Consider the following 18,647-nt stretch of genomic DNA (forward strand, 5'->3'; position numbering starts at 1 on the left):
AGAATCATAGCTCTGAAGAGTTGGAAGGGACCACGAGTCACCTAATCCAAGCCCCTGCAATGCAGGAAGCTTTTGCCCAAAGCGGGGCTCGAACCCACAACTCTGAGATTAACAGTTTCATGTTCTCTGGACTGAGCTGCCCCAGCTGTAAAGGGGCGAAAGAACCAGCAAGGGGGGGGGGGGAATGCACCTGTCCAAACACCGAGGAGGCGGGTCTTATAGTGTCAGGCTTAAGAGAGTTTCTCAATGAGGGTTTTTACCCCAGACCTTTGGTTCCCAATTAACAGAACTTAACGTCCTCCATATGCGGGGCAGGAGGGCTGGAAGCACCTTTAACCTAGTGAATAAACAATCGGGCCCATTGTATCAAGAGGCTTTTAAATGCACAAGGCTAGCTTTCCCTGCCCTTTGTTGGCATGTGTGAGTGGAAATTTGTTATGACCCTCATGGTCCCTTCTAGCTCCACAATACTATGAATCTATTATCAGCATAATTTCAAGGCCCAAAAGGGAACTTTGTTCCGCAGGAGCTTCTTCTCCTTTCCCCTCATGCAACGGTGTCCAGGAGCGAAAAGACGGCAGGGCTCCTGAGAATACGAGAGTGCGAATTCCTGTCACCCTCATTCCCGGGTGTGGAAAATGCTTGTCGCTATTCTATTCAATATGTTGTTGTTGAGTCCTTTAGTCATGTCCGACTCTTCGTGACCCCCTGGACCAGAGCACGCCAGGCACTCCTGTCTTCCACTGCCTCCCGCAGTTTGGTCAGACTCATGTTCGTAGCTTCGAGAACACTGTCCAACCATCTCGTCCTCTGTCGTCCCCTTCTCCTTGTGCCCTCAATCTTTCCCAACATCAGGGTCTTTTCCAGGGAGTCTTCTCTTCTCATGAGGTGGCCAAAGTATTGGAGCCTCAGCTTGAGGATCTGTCCTTCCAACTCAGGGCTGATTTTCTACAGCATGGATACGTTTGATCTTCTTGCAGTCCATGGGCCTCTCAAGAGTCTCCTCCAGCACCACAATTCAAAAGCATCAATTTTTTGGCAGTCAGCCTTCTTGATGGTCCAGCTCTCACTTCCATACATCACTACTGGGAAAACCATAGCTTTAACTATACGGACCTTTGTTGGCAAAGTGATGTCTCTGCTTTTTAAGATGCTGTCTAGGTTTGTCATTGCTTTTCTCCCAAGAAGCAGGGGTCTTTTAATTTCATGACTGCTGCCACCATCTGCAGTGATCATGGAGCCCAAGAAAGTAAAATCTCTCACTGCCTCCATTTCCTCCCCTTCTATTTGCCACGAGGTGATGGGACCAGTGGCCCTGATCTTCGTTTTTTTGATGTTGAACTTCAATATACAGTACTGTAAAACACTTGGAAACAACAACGACTGGAACTGGGGAGCCGGAAGTCTGTAGCGCACATGACTGGTTTTTGCCTGTACCTCTACGTCGGCTTTCCGTTTCCTCGTAGGAGCGCGTGAGAGAGAATCTCTGCCTCCGAAGGGCCGGGCGGCGCGCACGCGCAGTGGCCGCCCGCCCTCCCATGCTCTGTGTTTACATTCGAGGGCTGCCCGGGCGGGCGAGGGGGCGATACTTCCGGCCCTCAGGTGGCCGCGTGCCTTTCCCTTGACGTCTGAGGGTGAGTGGGTCGGTTTCACCTGTGAGTGCGGTGAGGTTGGGGGTGGGTGGGTCTCCTCCCAGTCCCGCGGCGGCGGCGGCGGCTTCTTCAGGCTGCTGTGCCGAAATTGTGCCGCCGGTGCGCAGGGTTGGATCCTGCTCGCGGGGGTTCCCATGGCTACCTGGCTGGATGCTGAAAGGGCAGGATGGTGCAACCTCTTTGCGCTCGTTTTCAAGATCAGGAAAGATTTCCAGGTGCACCGACCATGGGCGTAGGCGGGGGGGGGGCAGGGAGGGGAGCTGCCCCCCTAAAAATCAATTAAAAATCAATAAAAATACTTAACTAAACGAGGTTCTGCCCCCCCCAACATAAAGCCTGCCCCCCTCCCCAACAAAAATCCTGGCTACGCCCATGGCACCGAAGGCTACTGGATCGGAGGTTGGAAATTTGGGGGGCTTACCAGGCACCCCCAAATTCGGCCCTCCAGCTGTTTTTGGACTACAGTTCCCATCATCCCTGACCACTGGTGCGGTTAGCTAGGGGTGATGGGAGTTGTAGTCCCCAAACAGCTGGAGGGCCAAGTTTGGGGATGCCTGGCTTAGCCCCTTCCTTTGCTTCCATCATAGCTGGTCTTGCTCAAAACAAGGCTTTGCAGCTTAATTCCTATGCTTTTGATTCTGGGGTGGGGTGCCGTTGCCGCAGGGCAAGATTCATCTATCAGCAGCCATCAAGTTATGAACATGATGGCATGCAATCCAAAAGAGAGCAATCTCCCAGAAATAAGAGCTTCACAGACACTGCGCCTCAGTGTCTGCAGCTTTCAGATACTGCTTGTCCAATGCTGCGCCCAAATTGGACACAGCGTCTGCCGACTCAGATGTTTTGCTCCTGATCGCATAATAACCAGTTCTGTGTGGGTCGAGGGTTCAAATCTATAACTCTGCCCGAATGTACAATTTAGATTTTGATTTTCCCATCGTAACATTATTGAAAACTGATCACGCGTCTGAAAGTGCAAGGTGGAAATAATTTTGATCGTCACAGTTGATAATTAAAACTTGTTAAGCAGAACTGAAATAATTACTTCTTGGCAGCCTTGACAAAAATCCCATTGAGTGCAGCATTTGAAATCTGTCAGGCACCAGGTGCATTTTGCACTTGGCTATCGGCCGCTTGCGACCAAGTGAAGATGACCGGGTGCCAGGATGGCATCTGACATCTCTACCATCCGAAGGTGCATGCCTAGGGATCCTTGGATCTGTACCCTTTTTTACACACTAGCAACACATCCTGTAGAATTCTATCCACTATATTTTATCAGCACAATCAGAATTAAGTTCAGGAACCAAAAAGTCATATTGAAAAATACGACTTTCAAGTCCTCTGGCCCCAAAATGGCAACTGGGCATTCCATTTTGGCGACTGTAACCCTGGTTTTAGGAGCCGTTTGGTGCCCAGCTTATATATCTGAGTTTGTAACACTGCTGTGTGTAATGCATATTCTATATTATCCTACGTGTGTCATTCATTTTTATTAACCTCTTAGTTGAAATTATTTTTTCCCTTTTTTGTGTTCAGATCAGTTGTGTATACAGATACAGAGACTCCTGTTTCAATTTTTTCAGTATGTTTATATTATGGCTGTAGTCAGATCAGTCTTGTTTCTTAGAAGTAAATTCACCCCTGAAATGAGTTGAAGTTGCTCTCAGGTTGACTAAATGCGTTGAGACAGTCATATGCTGTTGTTTATAGTCATGTGATTGCTTGCAATGTAGGTCAAAATCAATGCGAAATATGTTGAAAACATGGAACTTGCATCTCATTACGGAACTTCCTCACTATTGCATGACTTCCTTCTTGGCTTTCAACACAAAGTCCACTGGAACTGCTTTGCTTGCGTGAGAATATGACTTTGAAAAGCATTGACATTGATTTCCTTCTGCTTCCCTCAATGCTTCATGCATTTGTTGGTGTTATAACATGGAAACATTATTTAAAGTAGCTTTTTCGTTTTCTGTTATGCTTTTTATTTATTGGCTGATGTTGCTATTATAAATTGATGACTCTCATCCTACCACCAATTTCATGTACAGTCATACCTCATGTTACGGCAGCTTCAGGTTTCGGGTTGCCGACCACAGGAAACCCGGAAGTACCAGAATGCGTTACTTCTGGGTTTCGCTGCATGCGCAGAAGTGCTGAATCGTGCTTCGCGCTTATGCAGAAGCGCCAAATTGCACTGGCACCGGCACAGACGCGGCGCTTCAGGATGCGAACACTGCGGGTTGCGGACGTGCCTCCATCACGGATTACGTCCGCAACCCGAGGTTCCACTGTATGAGCAGAAGCATTGCATGGTTTGTCTCAGAGTTATTCTGCTAGCTGTGCAATCATCTCTCGGTAAGGCTTACTCCAAGTAAGTGTGGATTCTTGGCCCTTATAAACATGTTGAGATGTTACTTTCTACATAAGGAGTTATAGTGGAGATCAACTCTTCTTTTGTATTACCACAATCCTAAGCATGTTTACTTGGATGCACTTCCTACTGTTTCCGTATTTAATCTCCTATTCTGATACTGGTATGTGATGATATAGCATCAATTTCACTAGTGCTAAATGTGGGATGCTGGTGGCGCTGTGGGTTAAACCACAGAGCCTAGGACTTGCTGATCAGAAGGTTGGCGGTTCGAACCCCCGCGACGGGGTGAGCTCCTGTTGCTCAGTCCCTGCTCCTGCCCACCTAGCAGCACGTCAAAGTGCAAGTAGATAAATAGGTACCGCTCCGGCAGGAAGGTAAACGGCGTTTCCGTGCACTGCTCTGGTTCACCAGAAGTGGCTTCGTCATGCTGGCCACATGACCTGGAAGCTGTAAGACCAGCTCCCTTGGCCAATAAACCGAGATGAGCACCGCAACCCCAGAGTCGGCCACGACTGGACCTAATGGTCAGGGGTCCCTTTACCTTTAAATATGGTACCTCTGTTGTATATATTACTGACAGATGTTTTATATGAATCCTGCTATGCTCACTCTCTGCTTTGTTCAAACTCTAGGTTTTAGGTATCGGTCATGTGACAGTTGGGGTCGCCATGTCTGCTCTGTGTCCTCCTCCTTCTCCTGCTGTTGCCAAGACTGAGATTGCCTTGAGTGGAGAGTCCCCCTTGCTGGCTGCTACTTTTGCCTACTGGGACAATATTCTTGGTCCCAGGGTCAGGCACATCTGGGCCCCCAAAACAGACCAGCAGCTTCTCAGTGATGGAGAAATAACATTTCTTGCAAACCATACTCTGAATGGGGAAATACTTCGTAATGCAGAAAGTGGTGCAATAGATGTGAAGTTTTTTGTTTTGGCTGAGAAAGGAGTCATTATTGTGTCCTTAATTTTTGATGGGAATTGGAACGGGGACAGAAGTACGTATGGACTATCGATAATCCTTCCGCAAAGTGAGCTTGGCTTCTACCTTCCCCTTCACAGAGTATGTGTCGACAGGCTGACACATATTATAAGAAAAGGACGGATATGGATGCATAAGGTAGGATACTTCTTCATGGTAACCACTTTTAAGTCTGGAGCCTTGTGATTAGCTAAGCATAATACTTGCCAGATGGTGATCTAGCCAAATAAATTCAAAATCTTCCTTCTCCTGCTCTTGACTTTGGGAGCCCTGACACTCTCATCCATGCCTACACAAGAGTAAGCCTTTTCCTTGCACACACAAAGCTACTTTGTCCTATCTGCGAGGTGCAATTCCCACGGAACTTTAACAAGACCTACAACAACACAAGAACAATCTTCATTTTTTTTATAGTGTGTTATTTTTACTTAGTAAAATACCTGTACGACTTTTCCATACGCTGCTCAAGACTTTGATGCCCATGTGTATTTATTCATTTCAGTTATTTAAATAGTTATCAACCACACTTTCATGGAAAAATAACAAGGTGGTCTATTCTCATGCACCCTTCTTGATCATTGCCTGCAAAAGAAATACACAGTGCACAAGGCTTTACTTTGAAAAATATCCAGGGCATTGGTCTTTCCAAGAAGTATAATCTTTCCAGTTCATTTTAGAATGGGACACTTGGGCTTTTTATTGGAAGAATCTTATGATCTGAAGTGCAGCTGTGTGGAAGTCACTCAAATCAGACGTTTTTCTCTTTTTTGTTTGTTGGACCCTACTCAACTACAGAGCTGCTCAAGGCAGCATACATATATGGTGGTATTATCCCATTTTACCTCACAAGAACTCAATGGACTAGGCTAGGCTGAAATCATCTGGGGAGACTGAGGCTGCTCACTGAGATCATGGCTGAATACAGATCTTCTTTTAGCCTGTCTAGAATTGAATGTGATTTTGTTTTGACTAAGATACTGCAGCTTAGTTGTGTCGTCGTGAATCTGATGTCTTGTTATAGATCGCTGGCTGTACGGTGTATGGGTTAAAACATGTACACATATGTCCCAGAACCTTTCTTTTAAAAATAACAATTTCCCCCCATGCCTAGGAAAGGCAAGAACACATTCAGAAGGCTGTCCTGGAGGGCACAGAGAGAATGGAAGACCAGGTAAGAATGATGAAAGCGGAGAGACTCTGCGCACATTTCAATGTTGACACTTCATGTCCCATCAGTTTCAAGTGGAAGGATTACAAGTGTTCTTGCTCCTTTCCCATTCAACCACATCCATCTGTAGAAGCTGCTACTGCGTGTTCCTCTGGGTATTGTGAATGTTTTCTATAAAAGAATGATTTCCATGAAGATGGAATAGAAACACTGAGCAAACTGAAAAACACATGCCAACTCCATGCCATTGTGGAGCGAAGTAGAATTCTGAGTGGTATTTTATTCTCTTTGTAAACAGGCCATCTAAATGAAGAGTGTTTTTTTTTAAGTGGTGACTTCTTCAGTTTATTTGTACCATCAACCTCTTGTCAAAACAGAAGATCTTACTAGATCATTGGTTTATCAGGCAAAAGAACTGGCAGTGCATGTGTTTTGGGTTGCAGCTGGCTGGGAGAGGGTTTATTATACAGCAGGGTTGGGGAACATCAAGCCCAGAGACCAAATGTGGTCCTCCAGGCATCTTTGTCTAGCCCTTGGGACTTTCTCCAACCACCACCCCTCCCCAACTCACACTTCTCACTGGCTGTGCTTCACACCCTCCTAAAATGCTTTTGCCTGGCTGGAATATTTCCTTGAATTCTGATGGCACCTTTCTGTTGCCTTCATGGAGGATAGAAGGGTATGTGTGAATGTGTACAGAAACGAGCTTGAACAAAGGTAACATTTACTGTCACTGTTCCACCCACATTTGCCTCTGGCTGCACCCACCACGGGGATATGGCCCCCAAAAAGTTGTCCAGTAGGGAATGTGGCCCTCGGGTCAAAAAAGGTTCCCCATCCCTGTTGTAGATGACTTTAGGGAAACGGTTCTTAACAAGGAATGAAACACAAGTATTTACTCTTTATCAACTCTAGCAATACATTAACTTATTCATTTTTCTCTGCCCAGGCTCTTGAATTTTATTTAACCAAGTAGTCTAGCACAAGAGCTTAGAAACTCAGTTTTAAAATTGCATTCAGTTCAAAAATTATATTCATGGTTTACTAGGTAATTTTTCTGTTAGGTTGGAACAAATCTGGAAAATAAAGCATTGAATCAAACTTAAGTTATATTCTAAGCAGACTCATTAAAATCAATGGGTTCAACTAACTGACTTGACCCACTGGAGCAGATTTTGGGGACGTGGGAAGATATTGGGTTGGGTAGAAGGTGAAGTCCTGTCACACAAGCAAATGTCTACTTACATAACATTGGATTGTTTTACTAGTTTATTGTTATTCTTTCCTCTCAAAAAAATGTTCACCCTATTCAGGTTCTGTTCCTTAAGTACACACTCTGCTTTTTATTTCATAAAACATTATTTATTGCACAGGGCCAGAGCATCATTCCAATGCTGACGGGGGAAGTTATTCCTGTAATGGAGCTCCTTTCATCTATGAAATCACACAGCGTGCCAGAAGAAATAGATGTAAGTCTTACTGTTAGTCGCTTCATGAAAAGAAGCAGCTCTTCCCCTTTCTTTGAAGTGCCTTTAATAAAAAGAATTTCAGCTCATTAGTCAATGGATTTCTAGCTTTGGGGGGGGGGGGTTTGGCCAGTACAGTACAGAATTTATACCAGGGTACATTTATTTGTATGCCAACCTTTCAAGAGTTAAAAGCTTGCTTAAGACTACTTACAACATGAAAAAATACATAATTAACAAAAGTAGTCTTAAACAAAAACATTGAGAAGCACACAATCAAATTGAACTATAAATCATAGTAAGATCCATAAATAAAGATACCAAATATTAAAATCAATAACAGCAACAGCAACGCCCCCCGCAAACCTCTAAACAACACCCCAGCCCAAGAATCTGTTCAGCATTCTCAGCTTTTGTAGCTGGAGTCAGTCCAGGCCTTCAAGGCAAACAGCAGATCTTCCAGGACCTGCAGCCAAGGGCACATCTCACAGACATCACAGCACTTTTAAAACTCTACTGGACTAAATTGCATGTGGTCTGGTCTGTACGTAGCTCTTTAAAGTGCAAAAAATTATCAAAATTATGATTCATTCCACAGGTGTTTTTAAAAAAATCTAGGGAGAGTTCAAAGGTAGGATCTTTTTAGGTCCTAGGCATTGTTTTACTGGATCATTAATGCAGTAATATTAAAACAAATATATGGGACGCGGGTGGCGCTGTGGGCTAAAGCCTCAACGCCTAGGGCTTGCCGATCGAAAGGTCGGCGGTTCGAATCCCCGCGGCGGGGTGCGCTCCCGCTGCTCGGTCCCAGTGCCTGCCCACCTAGCAGTTCGAAAGCACCCCCGGGGGCAAGTAGATAAATAGGTACCGCTTACCAGCGGGAAGGTAAACGGCGTTCCGTGTGCGGCTCTGGCTCGCCAGAGCAGCGTTGTCACGCTGGCCACGTGACCCGGAAGTGTCCCCGGACAGCGCTGGCCCCCGGCCAATAGATGTGAGATGGGCGCACAAACCCCAGAGTCTGTCAAGACTGGCCCGTTCGGGCAGGGGTACCTTTACCTTTACCTAAAACAAATATACTGATACTGCGGTGGGTGTGGAGCTTGTAAAGCTGGTGGGGGGGATTATACAGGCAAAGCAATGAACATTTAGTTCCACAGTCACTCTCTTCCTTGCTTGAATTGTGAGAGAGGATTGGAGTCCACGCAGGACCCTTGATGATAAAGGTCCTTTGGAATAAGATGTAGGATAGAAAATAAATGAGTAAATGAAATGTATTAAAATTCTGACTTCGTCTGCTTCCTCATTTTGTATAAATTTCAGCAATTTTTTTGCATTAAAATAGGATCGGTTCCTGGGCTGCTTGTCATTTGTAGCGTATACACCATGAGTAATCTTCCTCCCTGTGCTTTTATCACATTCCAGATAAGTGACACGGTGCTTAGCGATGATGACATTGGAGACAGCTGTCATGAAGGTTTCCTTCTTAAGTATGATCATTTGTTTTTGGGAAAGTACTTCTAAAGCAGAGATTTGGGGAAAGAGGGAGGCGATTGGTAACTTGATGAGTGGGGAAGAAAAAATCGTTTTTATTTTTTGGTAGGGTTTTTGCCTATAAGCAAGCCTCTTTTCAGGGACGCAGGTGGTGCTGTGGTCTAAACCACAGAGCCTAGGGCTTGCCGATCAGAAGGTCGGCGGTTCAAATCCCCGCGACAGGGTGAGCTCCCGTTGTTCGGTTCCAGCTCCAGCCCACCTAGCAGTTTGAAAGCACATCAAAAGTGCAAGTAGATAAGTAGGTACCGCTCTGGCGGGAAGGTAAATGGCATTTCTGTGCGCTGCTCTGGTTTGCCAGAAGCGGCTTAGTTATGCTGGCCACATGACCTGGAAGCTGTCTGCGGACAAACGCCGGCTCCCTCGGCCTATAGAGCGAGATGAGCGCGCAACCACAGAGTCGGTCACAACTCCTGTCCTGTAATGATTACTGCAGAGTAAAACAAGATGTTCACATAGGAGTTTAAGGCAATTCATACAACGTGAGTAGCTATTAGATGGTATCCTTTAATTTTGTTTTGTTTTGCAAATTTTGTCTGAAGTCTAGATTTGTAGTAATTTAATTTCAGGTGGCAGAACTAACCATATAGTTCTGGCCCTTGGTGTTTGATTTTAGTACAGACTGCATACCACATTTGGAAACGTTAGTATTGTTGACAAGAAAACGCTTTGCAAAGTCTTTTTAGCTGCTGCATGTAAACTTCTTGTGAAGTATTTCATATTATTTTGTATGCCTCTCTTTTCAATTTGCAGAGCCATCAGTTCACACTTGCAGACCTGTGGCTGCTCGGTAGTTATAGGAAGCAGTGCAGAAAAAGTTAATAAAGTAAGCATCTTATAAAGGTTAGATTACCAGGCAGAACAATATGCTGCCAGAAATCATAGGCGTTAGTCCTTTGATTTCTTATCTTACCTGTAAAGGGCGGGGGGAGGGATTATTCTAGCAACAGAATATGAAGCTTGTGTACTTAGAAAATGACAATATAACTGGCAAAAAGTCATTTGGGTTCCTGTAATTGGCAAGTAGCAACTACCCAGTTACTATATCATATAACAATTTTCATTTGCAAGTTTTCTCTTTGCTAAATTTCCCTGCCTATAAGTATTTTTACAGTATTTTTGTATTACAGATAGTACGGACGCTGTGCCTCTTTCTTACTTCAGCAGAGCGAAAGTGTTCTAGGCTGTGTAGAAATGAAACTTCCTTTAAGTATGAATCGGGGCTTTTTGTGCAAGGATTACTGAAGGTGAGGTCTTTGATTTGCTCAGCTACATTTTGTCAGGAGTCAGTAACTTTAGTCATTAGTTTTCTAATCAAATGAAGTATTGTTGTGCTTAGATTAATCAATTATTTATTTTGTTAGCATCTTTATTAATGTCCTTTAAAATTAAAATACAGGTTTCTGGTAGGTTTTTCCTTGAAGTGAAGAAGTTGGAAGCATTTATCTAGCCAGGACAAAGGAAGCGTAGATTAAACTGCTAATTTGCACAAAAATTTCAGTGATTTCAGTGGAATACTTCCTTCTGAGCTTTCTAAAAGGGCACTTGTTATCCACAATCTGGAGTCCCCTGTCCATTTGTGGAGTTTCTATGCATGTTTACTCGTAAGTAAGCCCAAATGTAAGGCTGTAACAGAGTCTACTTTCTGTATGGAGAACATTCAAACTCTTATAATTCAATCCGTAGCAAGTTTACTCGTGTGTTAGCCCCACTAAGTTCAATTAAGCTTATGTCCACAGACATCAAGGCAGAAATCCTAAACTTGCACCCAAGGGATTAAGTAGCTAACTTGGTTAGAGCATGGTGCCGATAATGCCAAGGTTGCAGGTTCGATCCCTATATGGGACAGCTGCGTATTTCTGCATTGCAGGGGGTTGGTCTAGATGATCCTCAGGGTCCCTTCCAACTCTACAATTCCAAGATTCCTACTGAATTTGTTGGGACTGTATAAGTACTAAGAATTGAATTGTAAGATGCTGAGTGCTGTCCATAGAGAACACATCCTCAGTGTGACATATGTATATATCTATATCAGGAGTCAGCAAACTTACCGCAACTCGGGCCGGTGTCTCCAGCGCCAATCGCGTAGTGGGCTGGAGGGCGGGGGAGTGCACACCCTATTTCTGGCGCATAGCTTGTGCGCATGTGCACGGGCCTCTGACCTGGATATGCACAAGCTATGCGCACAAGCGATTTCTGGTGCTCCTCTGACCTGGAAGTGGGCAGCTGCGCAGTACAGCGCCGGTAAGAGCAGGCAGCGGGTGTTGCCATGGGCCAAATAAACGAGCCCCTCGGGCTTTAGTTTGGGGGCCCCTGATCTATATATATATGTGTGTGTGTGTGTGTGTGTGTGTGTGTATGTATGTATGTATGTGCGTGTGAGAGAGAATTGTCTAACTTATTGCCATATTGTGAAAATAAATCAAAATGTTTCAAATTGTAATCTGATAGTCCCTTATAGTTTTTAATTCCTCTGACCTTTTTTTTTTTAGTAACTGGACTAATTTTTTTCACTCTGACAGGATGGCACTGGAAGTTTTACGTTGCCTTTCCGTCAAGTGATGTATGCTCCGTATCCTACCACACACATTGATGTAGATATCAACACCGTGAAACAGATGCCTCCTTGCCACGAACATATCTATAATCAGCGGCGGTACATGAGATCAGAGCTAACAGCTTTCTGGAGAGCAACTTCAGATGAAGAGATGGCTCAGGATACCATTATCCATACGGACGAGAGCTTCACCCCTGATCTGTATGTGTTCTTGTAGAGCTGCAGAATTTAAGATCTTGACACCTATCATGGTTTAAATGCAGTGTCTAGATAACATTTCGGTTCCGTTTTGCCATCCAGGCAAAATTTCTGCTCTGAAATTAGGACCAAATTACCCAAGCAAGTTAAACCACAGAGCCTAGGGCTTGCCGATCAGAAGGTCGGCGGTTCGAATTCCTGTGGCGGGATGCGCTCCCGTTGCTCGGTCCCTGCTCCTGCCAACCTAGCAGTTCAAAAGCACGTCAAAGTGCAAGTAGATAAATAGGTACCGCTCCGGCGGGAAGGTAAATGGCGTTTCCATGCACTGCTCTGGTTGGCCAGAAGCGGCTTAGTCATGCTAGCCACATGACCCAGAAGCTGTACGCCGGCTCCCTCGGCCAGTAAAGCAAGATGAGCGCCGCAACCCCAGAGTCGGCTACAACTAGACCTAATGGTCAGGGGTCCCTTTACCTTTACCTTTACCCAAGCAATATTGAAAGCCACCAGTCATTTTCCCCCATTTTGCATGGGTGAGATTCTACCTTTTGAATGGGGAGTCTTTTGTTCTCCCCCAAGAATTGTAAACTTGTTCCCTATGAGTTTCTTAGGATGCTTCCACAGTTATGAGAATTTGATTTCTGTCTCCACCAAAAACTCTCCTGAGATGCCATCCTTTGGGAGGCTAATGGCATGAGAAGTAGGATCACCAAAGTGGTTATCCTCTACAAGATTTGGAAGCTTCTTAGCTTTTTTCATAAACTAGCAGCAAGAAGTGATCAGGTAGACTTGTCGCACAATTCATTCAACACTTGGGTCCGGTTTATACATGCATGTATATGGGATGGCTCCACTGAAAAACGCAGGGCCAGATTCAACTAACCAGGTACACTAGTGAAAGCCTGTGCAAGGTCTCCTGCTAGCACACTGGGGCTTTCCCCCACCTCTGCCCCCCCTGTGCCTCTCCCAAATCTGCTCTGGAGGATCTGGAGAACCCCCATGGCAAAGGAGAGGGCTCCATATAGCAAGCAGAAATGTTTGCACTGATGGAACGATTGCCTTAGTGTGACACTCAGTTCTACCCACGGTGTTTGAGATGATGAGAGAAGTTCTCCACTATTTGGTCTGTGAGAGCTCATTCATAAACACAAATTAGCACTTGAGGCTGTAGTAATCAAGTCATGAGCCGGCCTTCGTCATGGGTTATCCTTTAATTACAATTGGCACAGTTTAGTCTCATTTTGTATACGAAGTATTGTGTGCTTCTATAAAAGTATTTATATAGAAGAGTTTGCCTGCTATTTTTGCATGATTTTTTTTTTACTAGCCCTACTTTATATTTTAGATCACATATAAGAACAGTGGGACTTCTGGGTTTTCGAATGCTGTAAGGAATTATCGATTACAGATACCGAATGGTACTTCAACTTTGCATTGTATGAAAGTCAACATATTACTGCATGCTTCCTCTGTATTTTTACAGGAACGTTTTCCAAGATGTCCTTCACCAAGACACTTTAGTAAAAGCCTTTCTGGATCAGGTAACTGTTCATTCTAATGAGTTAAAACTGATGAGCGATATATCACCTATTTAATTTTTTTTAATGAGTTCCTTTTGTGTAGTTGTAGCCTTAAAAAACACCACTCCAGTGGTTCCATTCTGTAGTATTTTAAAGCATGATTTCAAAGAAGATGCTCTAATCTAATACTAATGAGATTAATTACCTACTGCCTGTCTTTTCTCTGTATTTGCACTCTAAAGTCAAGTCATGTGGCAATACTGGGAAAGTGCAGGAAAGCTTCAAATATAGTTAAGGGATGTAGGAATAAAATGTCTTTGTTCAGTATGCATTTAGCGTTTAGCAGATTAATTGTAGTTGTAATTGCAGAAGCATCAGCAGTTAACAAACCACTGACTTCAGTTAAATTTCTGAAGTTAATTATGGGACTTGGGCCAAAAATTCACTCAAATATTTTATGTTTATTGTTGATACATAAATATGTGCATCTGCATAATCCCAGCATTGCCAAACACAAAGACAGCAGAACTACAAACATGAGCAGATTTGGTTCTCAATGGCTGAAATTACCAGGGAAAGGAAGCAGGTTTAATCCTTGCCCAAATGTGTTTCTGTGTGCATCCTTTTACATTTGCTATAAGTTGTTGCTGCCATTTACCTCCTCCAACTGCACTTGAGAGTGGCTGTTGCAGCAAGAACAAACCACCTCTCCACTCTTTTATTTTTATGTACAGAAATCCTATCGCACTTAGCATATAAATATCAGGAATATAAGAAAAGCAGTATGATTTTCTAAAACTTGGCCGTTCACAAAATGAAACACTAAAATAGAAAAATTTCAGTATGAAACGTAATAAAACAGAAAATTTCAGCAAGGCACATGGCTGGGTCACAGTGCAGGGAAAGCCTGCTTAAGTAAATAGAACACTTCTTGAGCAAGGGCCGAAAACAGTACAGTGGTACCTCGGGTTAAGTACTTAATTCATTCCGGAGGTCCGTTCTTAACCTGAAACTGTTCTTAACTTGAGGTACCACTTTAGCTAATGGGGCCTCCTGCTGCTGCCGCACCGCTGGAGCACGAGTTCTGTTCTCATCCTGAAGCAAAGTTCTTAACCTGAGGTACTATTTCTGGGTTAACCTGTAACCTGAAGCATATGTAACCCGAGATACCACTGTACTGTGTGTGCCTGCTTGATATCCAAAGGGAGTAAGGAAATTCCATAAACTAGCTGCAATAGTACTTAAAGCCCTGCTCCAGGTGGCTAGGAAGTGAACCTAAGGAGTATATGGAGTAGCCAAAAGTGCATCTCCTGAAGACCGTAGTAGCCAGGTAAGTGTATAAGAGAACAGGCAGTCCCTCAAGTAAGCTGGTCCCAAACTGTTTAGAGCTTTGTATACCATCAGCGAAACCTTAAATGTGGCCCAGCAGCATACTGGCAGACAGTGCTGTTTCTTCAGAAACTGGGGGTAGCCTGCCCTTACCAATGGTTCCTACAGAAGTGCCTAATGTGTGCATGTAGAGCGTTGAGATGCACTGCAGCCTGTCCTGCCCCCCGATTCCCTGCAAGATCCACGCTTGTCCTTTGTGTAACCAACTCCTATCATAATGTATATTTTACTAGTCTATAACAGAAGGCAGTGTATGGGGTGAGCCATGCGAGAGAATGCCACTAAACAGAACCCTTTCCCCTCTTCCCCCATTTAATGTAATGTGTACTGATCTTTTATGTGGCAATTCTTAACAGGTCTTTCATTTGAAACCTGGGTTGTCCCTGAGGCGTGTGTTCCTCGCACAGTTCTTGTTAATCCTTCACCGAAAAGCCTTAACCCTAATCAAATATATAGAAGACGATACGTAAGTATAAAGCTAAAGGGAGCGGTGTGTTTTCTTGGCACAGTTTTCACTGGAATCATTCCGTTTAACCACACTTTCCCCTCCCCTCCCACAGGCAAAAAGGCAAGAAGCCTTTTAAATCGCTCCGTAGCTTGAAGATAGACCTGGACTTGAGGGCAGAGGGTGACCTTAACATAATAATGGCCTTAGCTGAGAAGATCAAGCCGGGATTGCATTCATTTCTGTTTGGCCGCTCATTCTACACTAGCGTGCAAGAGCACGACGTTCTAATGACGTTTTAAAGGTTTATTTATTTTTATGTGGGTTGGTATCTCTTCACAATGCTTCTCAAAGGTATTGTTTAAAGGGAATATAGCATTTCTCTTCACAAACACGTGTTGTGGTCCGGTGCAACAGAATGTGTGGTTGACACTACAACGGTCTTCTTCCCCAGCCCAGTGCCGTCCAGCTGTTGTTGTTGGACTCAAACTACCATCAGTCCCACTCAACATGGCCTGTGGCCAGGGATGATGGGAGTTGTAGTCCGCCAATGTTTGGAGGGTATCACTGAGGGGAAGGCTGCAGGAAAAGTCAGAGAGGGTCTCTTTAGACCAGCGGAGCCCAGGTAGGGTGAGGTTTCTCACCTGCCTTCTGAGCACCAAGTGCCACTGCTGATACCTGAGAGGGGAAGGAAGAAGGCGCAGGAAGCTCAGTGTGGTTTGGGTTTGGTAGTAGGAGTGTTGGGTTGGCTCTTCCACCATGCCACTTTGCTCCCTGGGCCTCTCCCTCTCGGGAGCTGGCAACAACATTCTGTGTTTGGAAAGCAAGAGAACAGCCCTTTGCCACCCCACCAGTTGCTACTGGAATCGAGTCAGTTCAACTTAGGCATGCATCAGATGTTCCATTTTGATTACAGGGAGAGTAAACATTGGTGTGGTTTGTTTAAAGGTTAACTTAATGGCATTTTCGAAACCACAAAGTTGAGGACAACTTTTAATGGGTTTTTAAAGAGGATATTGGTTTATAATTTTTCTCTGTGTGTGTGGTATTGGGAGACATGTTCCATTTCCTCCTTTCCGTTCAGGGACTGTTGATTGCAAAACAAATGGTCAAACATAATTTTAGGACTATCGCTTCCAGTGTGTTTGGTAATAGGAACAGTGCCACCTGCTTTTTCTCCCTGCCCCCCCCTTTACATATCCTTCAAAAGCCAGCAGAAACTTAAGCACTTCAACACAGGCATGGAACAGGCAATGAGGCAGTACTTTCAGATGGTGTCATCAAAAGTGCCAAGCAAGTGCCAAGCAAGACTATTCTGTTGCTAATTATGTTACCCATCATGCATGTTGCACTGTGTTTTGTCAGACATAGGTGCAAGTCAAACAGAGTGCAAATCAGGAAAGGTATGTTTTATGCTGATAGGAGCAATTGCCAAGCTCTTTCTGATGAGCTACTGAGTGAAAGCCATATAAAAATCTCCTGGATCTCCAATGCTTCTGAGCAGTTTGGGGTGAGGGGACTGGTTAGAGACAAACTTAGTTGGTACCACAACTGAAATAAGGGTAGTAGTGGCAAACTTCTACTTTTCCTCTTCAACTCTAGCATATTTACCTCTCACCTCTCAGCTTCTTCTAAACCGAAAAAAGATAAACATGTATTTGCCTGTTTTCCACTGCCTTTCATACCTGTATAATATGGAATATTTATAATGGCTTTAATGTACATGTTTTGCAAAATGCAAAGAGCTGCCATAAAAGTGCATGTCTTGTACTTCAAAAGGTTTTAAATGCATGCTGCTGTTTTTTAATTTCATTTTTTAATTGCTTGCCAGGTTGGGGTTGTTCCAATACGCTTATACGTTTCTTTAAGTGCAATATTTTGTGATTAGGGAAAATTTACTGTCAGAATGACATCTCTAAGCTGTTATTGAGCATTCCTTATTATGAATTCTTATTTTCTTGGAAACCTGTTCTCCCTTCTCATCTGATGGCTGTTGCCCACATGTGATGGTGATGGCTCAGATGAAGGGTATCCGATTTAACTTTTGCATCTTGGGAAGTTGTGATTGCCAAACTTTCCCCTGTAGTAAAATGAGCAAGGTGCAGTATCTTATGTGAAGCTAATTGCATACAACAGACACTCACCAATTATTGGCTTATTACAGCCAGTAATTTAATTTGTAAAGATGTGAAGTTGCCATGTCAAAAGACTAAATATTATTATTGTGGACGTGTGGGGCCTGACAAAGCAGCTTCTGCTCTTTGGGACGACTGGGATGAGGGCAGTAGAAGCTAGGCAGGAATGAGAAATGCCTCTTAGCTTAGCTCAGTGTAGGTAGCATCCCAGTGAATAGCCTGAGCACAACTCTGGTAGCCTGTCAATAGCTCTACTGTTGAGCTTAAAAGTCCTGTGCAGCCATAACAAGAAGACAGACAACTGACATTTTTCTGTCTTAGGGTTAGTGATAAATTTAGAGGGAATACTGTCAGACCATGAAGATAATTGTGTTCTTTTCCATAACTTATTTTGCTAAGTAATAGTCCTAGGTGTTGGTTTAAAAGCAGCTTAAAGATTTGAAACTAATATAGTATCCATTTACCTGGGCTTTTCTGTATTTTCATGCTGCTACGTCTGTGGATTGCAAGGTGCTTGAAAAAGATCAGTAGGAAAATTATTGCTGATATAATCTAGTAATGGGACAAATTCCATTTGCCATTTTCAAAAATGCATACTAGGGATAGCAAGCTATATTTTAATGTTGTTGAAGTGGTTTTAGCATTCTGATGAATAAATACAGGAGACATTGCCACACAGAGAACACATTATTGAACCATATGCCTAATTGTAGATCGATGCATTTTTGGCAAATAAAACTGGCACTACCAAAAAGAAATCTCTGTTGCCTGAAATATATCCTAGTGTCATATTTTCACTATGAAATGTCTAAACGCTAGTAATTTGCTCTGATTTTTTGGTGCACTTTCCCCATGCATGTACTGTACATTATAATAAAACTGATAAATACCTCCATATTTTGTGTTGCACATTTTATTGCTCAGGGTAAGATTAGGCTATTGAAAGCAATATTGCAAGAAGATTCATGTACCAAAAGATCTTGGCTGCCATACGCATCGTCTCAGACAGCATCACGACACTTTCTCCAGCACCTGTGTCACAGCACCATCCATAGGGACGTAACTGCAATGGAAAACAGCATCAGTTCCTCCCTTTAGCTAATTTACCGGCCCAAGTATTTGTTTCTTGTAACATTAGTGCAGCTTGTTTTCTCTAGGCTGCAAGTTTGTGCCATTTCCAAACTACTGTATTGGTACTGGGATTTGACCAGAAAACAG

At 43.7% G+C, this 18,647-nt stretch overlaps 1 protein-coding gene across 1 annotated transcript; it reads left to right on the plus strand.

Annotated features, from left to right (window-relative positions):
• Positions 1-1,479: 1,479 nt before the first annotated feature.
• On the plus strand, positions 1,480-18,324 carry C9orf72 (C9orf72-SMCR8 complex subunit). The gene is made up of 11 exons (XM_082205007.1): positions 1,480-1,634; positions 4,665-5,144; positions 6,118-6,177; positions 7,548-7,643; positions 9,063-9,127; positions 9,942-10,014; positions 10,319-10,435; positions 11,711-11,946; positions 13,424-13,481; positions 15,206-15,315; positions 15,410-18,324. Exons 2-11 carry the CDS (start codon positions 4,701-4,703, stop codon positions 15,594-15,596), a joined length of 1,446 nt encoding a protein of 481 aa, XP_082061133.1. The 5' UTR covers positions 1,480-1,634; positions 4,665-4,700; the 3' UTR covers positions 15,597-18,324.
• The last annotated feature ends 323 nt before the right edge of the window (positions 18,325-18,647 follow it).

This window comes from Podarcis vaucheri (assembly GCF_965113315.1).
Source record: "Podarcis vaucheri genome assembly, chromosome: 17".
NCBI classification, from domain to species: Eukaryota; Metazoa; Chordata; class Lepidosauria; order Squamata; family Lacertidae; genus Podarcis; species Podarcis vaucheri.

Bases quoted from the DNA above. Each gene is read 5' to 3' on its own strand.
- C9orf72 (XM_082205007.1), top strand. From the start codon at position 4,701: ATGTCTGCTCTGTGTCCTCCTCCTTCTCCTGCTGTTGCCAAGACTGAG. The intron at 10,015-10,318 runs GTAAGCATCTTA...TTTGTATTACAG, and splicing joins GTGCAGAAAAAGTTAATAAA to ATAGTACGGACGCTGTGCCT. The intron at 11,947-13,423 runs GTATGTGTTCTT...GTATTTTTACAG, and splicing joins GAGAGCTTCACCCCTGATCT to GAACGTTTTCCAAGATGTCC.